We start from the raw sequence: 16,046 nt of genomic DNA, 5'->3' as shown, positions 1-16,046 counted from the left end.
GGTCAACTGTAAGCATATGAATGACTAAGGAAAGTGTCAACAGACTTATTCAGAACTCCAAGTGAAAGAACGTCTTGCTATCATTTCAAGTGATATATTATTGGGCTTAGAAATTTATAGCAGAGAGAGGTGAAATATTTTCAAAAGACAAAAACAAAACAAAACAAAACAAAACACAACCTTTTTTCCTGTGACCCTCACACTGTTTTTTCTTACAAAGAATTCTTTGTTCAAATATTGATACAGACTTGACCTGGAACAATACTGAGAATACACTGTGTTTTCACGAATGCAAAAAGTACATATGTAGGCATACATAGTCAATAAGATTACTTCATCTGAAGTCACTGTCTGACCAATCCATTGGCTATTATCAAGTAATTGGTCAGTGGTGCCTCTTCTCAAATACATTAAAAATTAACATAAAAACCCTCAGGGCGGGTGGGGGATGGGGTGGGGGACAAAGAACTTGCCCAAATCTCAATTCTTCTACGTTTTACTGTCCCAACTCCATCAGTGCCTCTCAGACTCCTGTTGGAAAAGCCACTGCTACCAACACATACAGTCCTCCCTCTGTAGCAGTGAATGCAATCAATCACAAGTAGAAAATATTCCAAGAAAGTAAAATTTTTAAAATACAACAGTAAAAAAATACAAACTTTTAAAAATACAGTATAGCAACTGTGGAAATAGCATTTATATTTTATTAGGAGTTATAAGTAATCTAGAGATGATTTAAACCAGGCGTCCCCAAACTACGGCCCGAGGGCCACATGCAGCCCCCTGAGGCCATTTATCAGGCCCCCTGCCGCACTTCAGGAAGGGGCACCTCTTTCACTGGTGGTCAGTGAGAGGAGCACAGTATGTGGCGGCCCTCCAACGGTCTGAGGGACAGTGAACTGGCCCCCTGTGTAAAAAGTTCGGGGACGCCTGATTTAAACTACGCATAAAAATGTGCAGAGGTTATATACAAATACTACTCAATTGTATATAAGGGACTTAAGCATCTTTGGATTTTGGTATCTGTGGGTACTACTAGGACCAATCCCCAGTGGATACCAAGGGAAAACTATCTTGGCTCAACTACTGGCTTCTGAAAACCCAACACAGACAAGGGAAAAACTACACAATTCCTTAAGATATCAATACCAGTCTTTAAAAAGTACAAACAAAATGGCAGTTTTTGCATATCACAATCTTAACTATGTATCCCCAAAAGTCATATGCTGAAGCTCTACAGTCAATGTTATAGTATTTGGAGATGGTGCCCTGGGAGTTAATTAGGTTCAGATGAGGTTATGAGGTTAGTCCTTATGATGCCATTAGTGGCTGTAATGAAGAGAGAGAAATTGCTGTCTCTGCCATGTGAAGACACTTTAAGAAGACAGCCACTCAAGCTAGCAAGAGAGTCCTCTCCAGAACCCAAATCCTGCCAGACCTTGACCTTGAACTTCCAGCCTCCATAACTGTGGAAAAATGGCATGGTATTTTGTTAAAGGAGCCCAAGCTAAAACACAGCCTATGAAGATATCATACCAGATAAAAGTTGTACAGGAGTCAGGTCACTGAATGTGCTAACAAGAAGTTGCTGAGGGCCCAGGTAAGTTTATACTCAAAATCTGAAACCAGTAAAATTTTTAACAGGAATCAGAGTTGCAAAATGATGACACTAAAGTAGCAACCTTGGCCTTAGGCCTAGTCTCTAAGAGGACTAACTACATAGCACAAGTTCACAGACTTGCTTTCTCTGAAGTGAAATCTATGTGCTTTGAAGGAAACTAGTAATATCCCAAAGATGACTAAGTTTTCTGATTCATTTAAACTCTAATTAGAGTTTATTTCATAAAGTAGCATCAAATGACCAGCTAGCCTTACAAATTATCCAAAGATCACCATAGCCAAACTGAGCAAACAAAACTCCAATAAGCCAATCTAATTCCAAAAACTAACAGCGTCTGTGTCCAGAAGAGAAACCAACTTTATCAGCCTATTCCTTAAGTCAATACATTTAAATTTAGATGCAGGATAAAAGACTCCCAACTCTTTAAGGAAAGTTATTTCAACATGCAGTTAAAGTAGCTGCAAAACTCTGTTTGGGGTACCAGGTAGCAGGCAAAACAAATAGGGCTAAATCAAGGTAGAGAGAGAGAATAAAAAAATGTTCAACTGTTTATGTAAAAATGGATTAACTAGAACAAAAATCAACCTAACTACAGTACTGCAGAATAAAACGTGCTGATGAAATGTTTGCAAAGTTAACAAGCAGAGGGGAAAACAGTAATAACTAATAAACTACTTCACAAGACATATCCTTATAATTTTTATTAAATTCACAATGTCAGCCGGGCACAGTGGCTCATGCCTGCAATCGCAGCACTTCGGGAGGCCAAGGCAGGTGGATCATCTGAGGTCAGGAGTTCAAGACTAGCTTGGCCAACATGGCAAACCCTATCTCTACTAAAAACACTAAAAAATTAGCTGGGCATGGTGGCAGGCATATGTAATCTCAGCTACTTTGGAGGCTGAGGCAGGAGTATTGCTTGAACCCGGGAGACGGAGTTTGCAGTGAGCCAAGATTGTACCACTGCACTTGAGCCTGGGCAACAGAGTGAGATTCTATCTCAAAAACAAATAAAAATAAAAATAAAAATACAACAAAACATTCAATGTCTTCAATATATATTCACTGAGTAGATAAAATACATACCAATCCATACTGACAGGTTTTTTTTTTTCCTGTTTACATGTGAACTTTGAAATAATTAACAAAGTCAATTAACCCTTATTTAAATGAAAACCCTAAAATAGTTTACCAAACTCTAATGGTGATTTTTTTTTTTTTTTTGAGACTGAGTTTCGCTCTATTACCCAGGCTGGAGTGCAATGGCGCAATCTCGGCTCACCGCAACCTCCGTCTCCTGGGTTCAAGCAATTCTCCTGCCTCAGCCTCCCGAGTAGCTGGGATTACAGGCATGTGCCACCATGCCCAGCTAATTTTTGTATTTATAGTAGAGATGGGGTTTCACCATGTTGACCAGGATGGTCTCGATCTCCTGACCTTGTGATCCACCTGTCTTGGCCTCCCAAAGTACTGGGATTACGGGCATGAGCCACTGCGCCTGGCCTCTAATGGTGTTTTGAGGTTTCTATCATTATACTTCTCAAACTGTGCAAATCGGAAACACCATCTTCTAATTATCCCAATGAGAAGGTCTGCTTCTCAACTGGAAGAGAAGTACCCCAGAATAAAGAATGGCATAAATTCCATGAATTTAAATTAGGGTTTTCTGGGGGAAGGGGAAGATAATTTATGCCAAGTGACAAGACTACTTAATCTTTGAGGAAGAATAATTCAAGGTATTGTCATCAACAAAATATTAGGAACTGAAGAGCAGGAAAGAATTAACATTAAAAAGACCTGCAAATAAGAGAAAAAAATTATAAAGTTACTAACACTTGCAATATTATCAATTATTCCTATTCACCCAATTAAAGCAATCCATTAGCTTTCTAAGGACAAACTTTAAGTATTTGAAAAAAAGGCCTCTACTTAAGATTAAGCCAAGTTTGTTCTTATTGTAGTCTAAAAGGTTCTTCAGGCCTTCCACAGCCTTGACAAGAACACCCACAGCATTTCAAGACTGAACTGCTCCGTAGGTGTTAACAAACAGCTTAATTCCAATAGTGGATAAGACCTGCATATTAATGGGTTATGAAAGCCTGTTAAACTAGATGTCTATCTCCATCTTCCAGTTCTTCAATCTATTCTATACACTACAGCCAAATTAAGGGCAACATTTGCCACCAGCATAGACCCCTCAAGGTAATCAAAAAATCTGATTCCATCACACATTTTCTATCCTTAACATATCCCAGCAGAGTATCACACTGGAATGTTCATAGTGATCTGAATAGTATTGCTTCAATGTCTTCCCCATCTTTGTCCAGTAATACTCTTCAATTATCACTGCCAAAGCCATGTTGTCTGAGACATATTCTGATCTCATTCAAATCAGGTAGAACCTCTTCCTTCTTTACATGTCTACACCCTATTCTTTGAACTTTTCTTACTCAATTATTGAGTTCTGTTTTATGCTGAGTGATTTGTATACACATAACATGTTCCCTAGTCACAAGAATTCTATCATAACATCTTTGCATCTCCCACAGTCCCTAACATGTAGGTTTCCATAAAGATCTGCAGGTCACTAAACAGACACTTCAAAAGATGGTACAGTAGAGACAGGTTTTAAGAAAAAAAACATGTTTATATATGTCACATTTTAAAGTAGAATAGCAAATGTTTCAAATCAACTATGTACTAATTCCTTAAAATTGGTCATATTTATCCTTCAATCTACATCCAAGTATTTTCACTTATTACAGTTAGATCCCCAAACTTACCTCGAACAAGCGTAAGTCCGCAGGAACTCTGTCCCCAACAGAAAGGCAAACTGTATCACCTGGAACCAAGTCTCGGGCAAGTGTATGCTCCAATTTTCCTTCACGCACACTGTTAACATGAAATAGAAACAACTAAGGTTAAAAAAAGAAATTCATGCAACTTATCTTAACAAATTATTTCCAGTGGGCTTATCTGAGAAAAAGAAAATTTAAGAACCAAGAAAAAGATTGTTTCTAGACAATTAAGATATTGAGATGACAGAAAATCACTGGAGAAACTGATTATTTGTTCAAATGTAAAATGTGCAAATTGAAGCAATCTTCTGAATCACATAGGTCTGCTTATGAATCATTATACCCAGAAGAATGCTTAGCTCATATTTGCACACACACATACAAAATCTGTTAAATAAATCCATGTCTCAAGAATCTTGGACTTTAAAGTTTTCAACGGCACAATTCTGCTACATTAATGAGACCAGGGACTTTTCCTGTCAGATTAATAGTGTCTTCCTTATGTTCAAAATGGGGACAACAATATATACGGTACTAGTCATATTCAACTTCTATTTTTAAAGGGATAGAAATCCATACCAAAAAAAAATAATCATACCAATGGCATTCTGGTGGTACAAGTTTACTCAATTCTTCAAGAGATTTTTCTGAACGATATTCCTATTCAAACAAAAAAAAGTAAAATATTGTTCCTATGAACATATTTGATTTAGACTTAATTAATCTCAACCATTATTTTAAAATTTCCCCTAATTCTTATCTTTTCCTTTACTTGTGCTTATATTCTTACCCAGAAAAGCTTATCCCTTATTTTAAAATGTTAAATTGTAGTGATCAATTTTGATAAGTAAATATTCCCAATTTTACCTTTTAATATTCAATGTACAAACCCAAGGTTATTTAGAATAAAAATGAAAACGGACTAGTCTGTCCAAAAGGTACATAACTTGAGTCATTAAAAGATCACTGAGCCTTAAAATTTAGATAATTTTATGTTGTGTCTAATGACCACAGAAGTCAAAGATAATTAACTATAAACAACATATTCTTTAAGGATTTAAGCCCATGCTAATAGCAATGGTTTACAAAGTAAGTTTGAAGATATGGCTGGCTCTATACTGACAGACATACTTCCCATCAACCTGTGTATCCAAAAGGGAAAATTCTCAGGAGTTTTAACAATGTTCCAGCCTTCTTTCATCCGGATAACCAACAGCTAAGGGTCAGAAACATCCTTCAACTCACAATACTACTTAGTCCACATTTCCATGAGCAGTCTTGCATCACACATCACTGCTATTTTTTACCTCATGTCTGCACTAAGCAAAAGAATCTTCTGATCTAAGGTCAAAAGAGGGAAAGGCAAAAAGTGGAGGTAGAAAGGTTGGGAGTGTTTTAAAATGACTGCAGTGCTAGTACCAGTCAAGATGTCATATCCATCACAAACTTCAAACAGAAAACACAAGAGTATATAAGAATAAGTTAGAACACAATCAGTCTCTACTTAATCTTAGAGGGACAAATATAAGGAAAAACTACAAATGTAAAAATGGTAAGATGACACCCCAAACACACCAAGGATATTAAGGAATTTGGAAATTTACCGAAGAATTCTGATTCTAACATTTTCTAGTAATATGCTAGAAAACACTCAGCAATCCTAGATCCCAGTAATAAATGACATAGACACTGCCCAACCTTTACCTATCTCGTCTAATTTCTTAGCCTCTATTCCCTACAACTATAAAGATATCTCTATATCAAAATGATCATTAAATATACCATCTAAAACCTAATAAATGCCTTAAAGTTATTTTTCAAATTTATTGTAAGGTGACATCATTATGATTATATAAAACAATTAGCTATTTTTATGGCTAGGAAGAAGTACAGTGGTTTGGGGAATGGAGATTACAAAGACATACCAGAAAAAAGGCAGGACACAAATACGGAAAGGAATATAAAAAGCATTCTTAAGACACAGGTAATATAGCACAAACATCATATGATGATAAAGCATAAAGAATTTTTATACATTTTTAATAAATAGCTTTTGGATAAAGCATTATAAGTTCAACTGACATTAAACAGATCTTTTGGGAGAGAACTTTTACTTGTTTATAGACTATTTGGTTGGTTTCAAAGGCGTATTTGGTGATGGGTCACATCTGTCTAAGAATCAGACCTAGCAATCTGAAACTAGGCTTTTTATAGTTTTCATCCTTTTGTGAGATTTCCGTCAAATGTACCTATCATAAAGCTATTCAGTAGTCAGTCTTAGCCACACCATTTACAGTGTATAACAACACTATCATATGTAAAATTCATATTGATATGTTAAAATTACAATTTTGTGGTGTTTTTTGAAAGTAGGGGCTTTCTAGTGATCAAAGAGAAAAAGCTAGTACGGTCTTCCATACACAGTGATACTACTTGCAGGAATCTTCCTGAAGTAAGGCACTCCATATATCTGACACATTCTTAAAGATGCAAGAAAGTCCAGAAGTGGAACCCTGATAGTCTACTAATGGAGCTCACGAACCTTCTGCAAATAATCTGATTCCAACTGGCTTTTGACACTGGGTTACCACAGAACTAATAAAAACTAGGTTACAGATTGATTACCCTAAGAGGCTGGGAGAGTGACAAGAAATACCCAGGTAATAAATCGTAGGAGTAAGAATAACCATCGTTTGACTGAAAGTATAGGCTTCAGATTCAAAACAGCATGAACTTCAGGCTTATACAACAGTATTACATTTTTCCCTAAACTAGAATAATTCTATTCTTGTTAACCATGTTTTCACTAAAAATGAAACGTGCTGATATTCTGAAACACTGATCTAAAATCTACAGAAGCTTCAGATATTTAAATAAACATAAAACTAAGGCCGGGTGCGGTGGCTCAAGCCTGTAATCCCAGCACTTTGGGAGGCCGAGGCGGGTGGATCACGAGGTCAAGAGATCGAGACCATCCTGGTCAATATGGTGAAACCCTGTCTCTACTAAAAATACAAAAAAGTAGCTGGGCATGGTGGCACATGCCTGTAATCCCAGCTACTCAGGAGGCTGAGGCTGGAGAATTGCCCGAACCCAGGAGGCGGAGGTTGCGGTGAGCCGAGATCGCGCCATCGCACTCCAGCCTGGGTAACAAGAGCGAAACTCCGTCTCAAAAAAAAAAAAAAAAAAAAAAAAAAAAAAACAAAAAAAAAAAAAAAAAAAAAAAACTAAGATTACACTTATTCATAGAAATCTTGACATGATCTCCACATTATTCACAGTAATTTTTAAAAGGGGCTACCTTCCATATGTCTTATTTACTATTTCAACTACTTTGATCCAGGTCACAATATCCCTTCTATGGAGGAATGAGAAATTGTTTTAAAGGGAGGGGATGGGTGGCCATGCCAACAATGAGTAGAAGCATTTTAATTCCTCAAAAAAAAAAAAAAAAGACTCAAATAAAACAAGGCTAGGAAATAAATTCAGCAAACAAGTACAGAATTCTGCTACGGAATCAGTCACAGAAATCTGGAATTTTCTTCAAATGGTACATCAATAGATCGATCTTTTAATTCTGTATTTTTTTGTTTCACCTAGACTTAGCTTTAATAGGTATTAAAACATAATAGTGTTATGCAACTATAAACTCTGGTCCAATTTTTTAATTGAAAAAATAAAAAAGCTTACTGCTGGATTTTATTTCTATTACTATGCATTTTGTTTCCATCTGCTTCAGTTATCCTTAACATCACCAAATAAAAAATTAGATTTTCTTCATCTCACTACCTAAATCAAAGCAGTTCCTTAGTCCCACCATAAGCTTCCCTGGAGAGTTGTCTGTATCTGAAATTATTTCAAAAACAAAGAATAAGTTGTTCTGATGGGCATTACAACCCCCCAATAACTGTAGGTTTTACCACAAACCACCTGATTTTTAAGCAATTAACATGCCATTTTCATGTTGGCAAAGTAAAGTACTTACCTGAACAAAGGCAACTGTAACAACGATAAGTATTGCCTAAACAAAAGAAAAAGGCTTTTAAATCAAACATTAACTTGACAAGCAACCGTTAACTCTATTTTATTTTTCTAACTATATGCAGTCCCACGGTAACAGATTTTAAACACTGAGATCAGCTGGAGAAGAAATCACAACTGTAAGGCCTGTGGGAGAAGAAGCTAACAGTTTACAGTGGCTTGCCATTACCAGGGCAGCTTCTCTAACTTTTTGATCTCAGGGCCCTTTTATGCTCCCACGAACTGAGGACCAGCCTTTGGTTAAGTGAGTTATATATGCTGATATTTACCATATTAATTTTTCAACTAGTCAGTTTTAATTTCTATTTATTAACTCATCTAAAAAATTTAAACCTCATTACAAGTTAACACAAATAACTTCATAAAAAATAAATTTTCCAAAAAAAAGTGAGGAAAACCGCAGTTTTACATTTTTATATTTTAATATCTGACTTGTAACATATTGTTCAAACTAAAGCATATTAAGAAAATCCAGCCCCATGCAGTTAAGTTACAAAAGGGAAGAGTATTTTTTATTTTATTTTTTTTAGGGAGGAGTATTTTAACAGATTTTTCAGATGATTGTGGATATTCTTCCTGGCTACTACACCAAAACTCAACAAGTGTTAGTTACTTAAAGGTAATCTGCAATGTAGAATATAAAACTGTATAAATGAACTTTTTATAATCTATTATATTAAAATCTATTGACCTATCTTGCATCTGAATGCATCTTTTACCATTTCAGATTTTGTAACTTCATGCATTGGTCTTCTGGGAAATATTGCTCATTCAATTTTCCCCCAAGATTCCCCAAATCTTCCCCCGAGTTAACATATTTTGTAACAACTGGTTCACTTGGTTATTCAAATCTTCCCCAATTCTCCAAATCTTCCCCAAGGTTAACACATTACATAAGAATTTTTTTAAAGACACATTTGTTGAAATCACTTCTGATCTAACTGGAATAAAGTCTTAAATAGTGGGATGCCATCCAGCCCATAGGAATACGTACACATTTTCCAAAACCCTAATTATTTCTTGAAAATCTGAATTCTATCATGAGCAACAAATTCTGCCAGTTACCTTTCCTTGGTCTGATAAGCTCATTTAACTCACTTTCAAAAATAAGAATCTGCTGGTTACCCAAGTCCTAACACCCATAGTTTGTCCATGAGTCAGTCTCTGAAGTACAAAGCCAGTTTGCCTCACAAAATCACCCTTCCTTGAGACAACCACCGTATTTCAACATACAAAAGGGTTTTATGCATATTTCCCATTTCATTACACAAATGATTATGAAGGTATGTACTCAAGGGTCCAGATTTAATAAAATTAATTTTTACTGCTTTATCAAGAACAGACTTAAGAGAAACATGAAAGAAAACAACATCAGTTAATAAACACAGTTTATTAACATCAGATTGTTAATAAAGTCTGATGCCATTACTTTGATTTGTGCTAAGGCTCTAACAGTTTCACACACCATTGTTTTTGTGCCATTAATGCAAAAGTTTGTAATTAAAAGACAAATAATGTTTTAGTATTATTAAAATGGTTGTGACCTCACATACCGCTAGACCAGGTCTCAGGGATTTCTGGGAGACTGCAAGCAACAGTTCAAGAACTGCAACTCTACATAAACATTTACTGTGTTCTTAAGCATAACATACCTGCTTTAGTAAGTGCTTATACTTGATACAAATTTTTTATACAACAATGTAACAGGGAGCAAGAGGAAAAAGATGAGAAAATAGTTCAATGAAAGCTAGAATAACCTAGCTGGAAAGAATAAAATCATATACAGTAAATATAACATGCACTATAAGGAATATTTTTAATTTCACAAGTCAGACTTTAATTCTCAAATAGTTAAAATATGTTCTCAACTGCAAAGTAAAAGAAATTTAAAATTTAATCAGATAATTACAAATTATTTCGTATCTGTGAAAATTATCAGATTGATAAAGAATTTTCATGTGTGCTAATCACAGACTTTTGAACATTACTCAAATTTACACTAACTATAATAAAAGCAGAATTTGGACCAGGCACAGTGCCTCACATCTGCAATCCGGACCAGGTAAAAGGATCACTTGAGACCAGGACTTTGAGACCAGCCTGGGAAACCTAACAAGATCCTATCTTTACCAAAAAAATGTTTAAATTGCTAGGAGTGTTAGCATACGCCTGTAGTCCCAACTACTCAGGAGGCTGAGGCAGAAGACAGTTTGAGCCCAGGAGTCTGGGGCTGCAGTGAGTCACAATTGCACCACTGCACTCTAGCCTGGGCAACAGAGCAAGAAACTGTCTCCAAAAATAAAAAGAATAAAATAAAAGCAAAATTTGGATACTGAAAAACATCTGAGAGCATTTGTCAATTTATTTTCCAAAGTAAAAACCAATCCCAACAGATTAAAAATACGTAATTTTTTTCTTACCACAGTGATACTGACGGCATCATCAAACTGATGCATTAAAACACTGATGACTGCAGAAGCCAGAAGCAGCATAATAAGGGGATTTTTAAACTGTAAGTAAAAACAAACAGCAATTCAACAGTTGTGTGCATGACAGTTCTCTCAGCAAAAGCTTTTTAAAAAAATCATAAGGGCATGACTGGAAAATTACAAAAGTCTACACTTGGTTTATTTTACATATCTCTTCGATTACCAAAAAAAGTGTTTATACTTAACTGTGTTTAAAAGCTTCATAACAGTTCCTTTTCAGAAAAACAAAAGAAAATTAAATAGCAATACTTAAAACTAAGAATTAACCAATTCCTTACAGCATACAGCAGTTTTTGGTATATTAATTTAATAAATATAGCTGTTCTGAATTTCTACTGAGGCTAGGAAAAGAAGAAGATGATTTTTAAGCTAAAGATTTAGGTTAAACACTAAGTAGAACAATGACATTCAAACATTACTCAATTAAGTATACTGGTGTAGATTACAATTCTGTGGCTGACTCACATACTACAGAAAAATTCCCTCCTCTCCACAGAAGAAAGTGAAGATTTTCCTGAAGGCTAGCCTTCCTGGTTTCTATCTACCAGAGAAAATCGCATCTAAGGAAACAGGACTATAGCACCAACCTGATCAGAAAGGATTTAAATGACCTCACACCAGCATCAACCCCAAATCCTTCCAGCTGGACATTCTATTCCCTGAAGCTTTGATGTCAGAATCTCTTCCTCTGCTAAAATGCTACATCACTGTCAAAGTTGCAAAGTAACTAGGCTACAAAGAATCTATCCCACCAGAAAGCTGCAACCCTCAGATACCATAGCTCTGAGGTGACATGCCACCACCTCCAAAGCCCCTTCATGGTTCCATTACCTGGAAGTCCTAATTCCGCTTCACATCAGAATCCTGTAAGAAACTTTTAACAATACCAATGCCCAGATTCACACCAAACTAATAAAAACAAAATCTGCAGGCATAAGGCTCAGGCTTTAGCATTTTTTAAGCACTCCCCAAGTGATTCTAAGAATTATTTTTTTAAAATGATTCAACTGCCCTAACAAAATAAAACTACAACTGCAATATGGTTCCAGGCACCAACCACTAACCTTACTGACTCAGTACCACAGTTTGAATCCAGCTGCTGCCACCTGTGTGTCACCTTAATCTTTTTAAGCTCCAGATTCTTCATCTGGTAAAACAGAACCTTATACCAAAGAACTGATATAAGGATTAACTAAGAATGTATATTAAACCACCGTGTAAACCAAAAAATGTTCCTAAAAATGTGAGCTATTAACATCACGACCCATGGTCTTTTTCATTGTCCCCCGAAAAAGCTGTGCCACAGTACCAAGCACACCACTTGATAGACGGCAGGCCGCAGAGGAGTAAAGAATCACCCAGTGCTTTATGATTAATGATTACTATTTACTGTTATTTGTTTGGTTGTGCTTAACTACATTATAGGCACTGTTTAATTCTCACAGGAATCCCAAGGGACAGGTGCTCTAGCTTTGATAACAGGATCAAGAAAGTAAAACATTAAATCATACTGCTCAAATCATTATAATTTATAAATCCAGAGTTAACTATGTCAATACTTTCTGAAGTCTTTGGTAATGCAGGAATGTGTTAAGTGTGAAATACAAAGACACATATAAATAATATTCCAAAAAAATAAGACAGATACTTTTTTTTTTGAGATGGAGTCTTCTCTGTCACCCAGGCTGGAGTGCAACAGAGCGATCTCGGCTCACTGCAACCTCCACCTCCCAGGTGCAAGCAATTTTCCTGCTTCAGCCTCCCAAGTAGCTGGGACTACAGGAGCCTGCCACCATGTCCAGCTGTAGTTTTTAGTAGAGACAGGGTTTCAGCGTATTGGCCAGGCTTTCCTGACCTTGTGATCCACCTGCCTCAACCTCTCAAAGTGCTGGGATTACAGGAATGAGCCACCATGCCTGGCCTCATCTAACCTTTAAAATTCAGTGTTGCTACTTTAGACAAACTCATTTATAAAATTAAGCCTGGCAAATTTAAGCTTATTAGCAGAAAATGCCCTTTAGAAAAGTTAAACATAGATCTTTTCAGAAAGACTGCAGGTTAAAAGGCACAGACATTTACTAAAAAGAAATTTTTAGCAAAAAATATTTATTTAGCAAACCAACCCAACTACTTCAAAACTAATCACAGTAACCTGTAACTTTCTACGTTAACACAATTATTAACAAGTTAAAAAAAAAAAAAAAACAGAGTAAGTCTTTTCTAAAAGATTAGCAAGAAAAAATAAATAACTATCATCTATTGAGAGCTAACTATCTCCCCTAGGGTATCATCACCATTTTATAGATAAGGCTCAGAGGATTATAAAGACCATACACTGATAAGAAATGAAGGTGTAATTTGTACCCAGGCAGTCTGAGTTTAAACTACCTAACTTACTTTTACTGGTTTTCTGAACTGGCCATGATTACCTTAAAAAATACTGGCATTCCTATCATTTAAAAAGTGTAGGTTTGATATCAGCAAAAGACACTACTGTCAACAGCATTATCTCTGCATAATATATCCATACGGAAAATGTTGTCTTTATGATATACATACTGAAAATACAGGAATTCCAAACTAATAGTAAACCCTAACAAATGAAAATTTTTAGGTAAACAACATCTAAAAATTATTTCCTTTCTCCATAAACAATATCACAAAAGTAAGCAACTAAATAACAGAAGTTAATGTATTAATAAATTGCACAGTAGAAGAGGAAGTAAAAGTATCTGACCTGAGAAATATACTTCTTCCACAGTGGCTCATCTTCACTAATATCAAACTCATTCCAGCCATGAAAGGCTCGCCTATGGCTAACTTCACATTTGTTTAGACCATTCTGAAGATCAGCCTGTTAGATTTTACACATGAAAGTTACTGAAAATGTTAGCACAGAAAAACACAAAAAAGTATATAATATGATGTATAGTCACATTTATAGAAAATAAAACAGTCAAAACTAGTCTATCACGAGAGAAACCTATCAGCGGTTGCCTGGCACCAGGGGTGATACATAGAGAGGGAGGGATTAATTACAAAGGGACATGGGTGAGCTTTCTGGAGTGATAAAAATGTTCTGTATCTTAATGGTGGAGGTGGTTACATTTGTCAAAATGCAAATTGTACACTTTTTAAAAGTGCATTGTATTTTATGTAAATTGTATCTCAACAAAAAAAATTTTTTTAATGTAAACAAAAAGGCAGAGTTTACCAAACAAATAAAATTCAGGGAGAAAAATAAATAGTACAATCAGCCACAAGACTTACAGAAAACAAAATTGTACATTTTAATTGGCTTTTTCCTTTTCATTGTTGTTTAGCTGTTTTCTAAAATTAGTTTCTCCAAAAGAACATCCAATGGGTCATAAATGCCTTCCTTGTTCTCTGGGCCTATCAAAACCCTGAGAGATTGGTATTAATTTTTACTCTTGGACTCTGTAACTGTTTCATGCTGAAAATCTGTGCTTCCTAAATTACTAAAAAGTAATAAAGTTAAGATGAACCCGTTCTTGGGACAGTTTATGTTCTATGAACACTACCTATATCCTTCGGTTACTCTTCCCTCATGATTTCTTATTCTATTGAAGAATAAAATTATCTGTACCCCTAAAATAGCTGCCCTAACCAAAAGCTTATTATAATAGAGTCCAATAATGAAGCCTTTCAAAACAAACATACTACAAATAAGTGGTTTTAAAAGAGTATAAATATAATAACAAAAAATAAATAAAAAAGGATACCCATGTTTCTAATGCTATCACTAAAATATGTGACTATAGAAGAAAAAACAAAAAACATTATCATTTTCATGTTTCAATAGATACATCTACTTTTGAAAACCAGGAAGAGCCTACATAAGCAATTACAGATTATCTGCAATTCTAAACTTGTACCTGTTTTTTACTTTACCTTAGAAATCCCTTATAAAAAAGATAAAACTGCTACCACTACTTACATTAATAATTATTTTTGTAATCAAACCAATTCTTTTACACAGCACTAATACAGTTCCTAGAAATGCTATTATGTTCTAGAGCTGCACTGTCCAATCGGGTAGCCACTAGCCACCTACAGCCATTTAAATAAATTTAAATGAAATTAAATTCAGTTTTTCCATCACACTAGTCACATTTCAAGTCATATAGTCACGTTTAATTCTGTTAGGTTTAATCCCATGTCAAGCTCAACAGTTCTGTTTAACTTGTGGCTACTATGCTGAATGGCACAGAACAGAATATTTTTATCACTGAAGAAATTAAATTAGACAGCACTGATTTATAGAATCTAAGTGTCTGACTATATACCATCTATTCCCTTCCTCCCCACTAACCACTTACTTGGAGAATGCTTGCAACTTCACTGACTGGTAATTCACTTGCTTTTTTTGATGTCAATACAGGAATCATTGTCTCATTTTCACCATTAGGTATTTTTTGAAAACGTGCAACCTAGGAAGTAAAACCAAAGAAAAAAATATTTGAATATAGCAAACAAGTGTAATGCAGTCTAGAATAATAAAAATCCAAAAGTTCACAGCAACTTATTTTCCACAGTCAGAAAAATATTTCAGACTAATTATGTATCTAGTCCTAGGAAAGGAAAGACAATTTTATACTAACCACATGCTACTTCTCAAGAAAGTACATTTCAAAAACTAAGCCATCATTGCCCAGCTAGAACACAAAATTTTTATACTGAATGAAAAGCATGCTATTTCTCCACCAACATAAGAGTAGCAAGTAAAACAGATGTCCTGTCTAGCAGATCCTGATGCTTACAAATAATCATAATCCTCTAAACTCATTATGTTTAACATGCAAGACAAGGTACAGCTAAGCTTTCTCCATTTTAACTACTCCTCTTAGTCAGCTCATAGCTTATTTACCCAGAAAAGACACTGACTACTCTTCCAAAGCACCATGACAAGTCAGACTTTAAGAACTATTCCAAAACTAGGGGAAAAACAGGAAGTAAAAGAGATCAGACAAGCAAAGGATGTACAGGTTAGTGAAGGGGGGCTTGGTGGAAGGGTGGGGAAGGCTGTGAACAAGCAGAGTTAGTTACAAGAGAGTAGTATTCAAGGTACCTACTTGA

The 16,046-nt window shown here is 35.4% G+C and overlaps 1 protein-coding gene across 11 annotated transcripts in view; it reads right to left on the bottom strand.

Annotated features, from left to right (window-relative positions):
- ATP2C1 (ATPase secretory pathway Ca2+ transporting 1) overlaps nt 1-16,046 on the bottom strand; it is a 165,584-nt gene that overhangs the window by 80,512 nt on the left and 69,026 nt on the right. For all 11 annotated transcript variants that reach the window (XM_010335812.2, XM_003925085.4, XM_010335813.2 and 8 more), the window contains 6 exons: nt 15,290-15,400; nt 13,687-13,803; nt 10,881-10,970; nt 8,405-8,440; nt 5,018-5,079; nt 4,405-4,513 (listed from right to left, as the gene is read on the bottom strand). In XM_010335812.2, the coding sequence (XP_010334114.1) occupies nt 4,405-4,513; nt 5,018-5,079; nt 8,405-8,440; nt 10,881-10,970; nt 13,687-13,803; nt 15,290-15,400 (525 nt within the window). The remainder of the gene's footprint in view (nt 1-4,404; nt 4,514-5,017; nt 5,080-8,404; nt 8,441-10,880; nt 10,971-13,686; nt 13,804-15,289; nt 15,401-16,046) is intronic.

This window comes from Saimiri boliviensis, chromosome 9, assembly GCF_048565385.1.
Source record: "Saimiri boliviensis isolate mSaiBol1 chromosome 9, mSaiBol1.pri, whole genome shotgun sequence".
Lineage (NCBI taxonomy): Eukaryota > Metazoa > Chordata > Mammalia > Primates > Cebidae > Saimiri > Saimiri boliviensis.
This window is presented reverse-complemented; position numbering and strand designations above follow the sequence as displayed.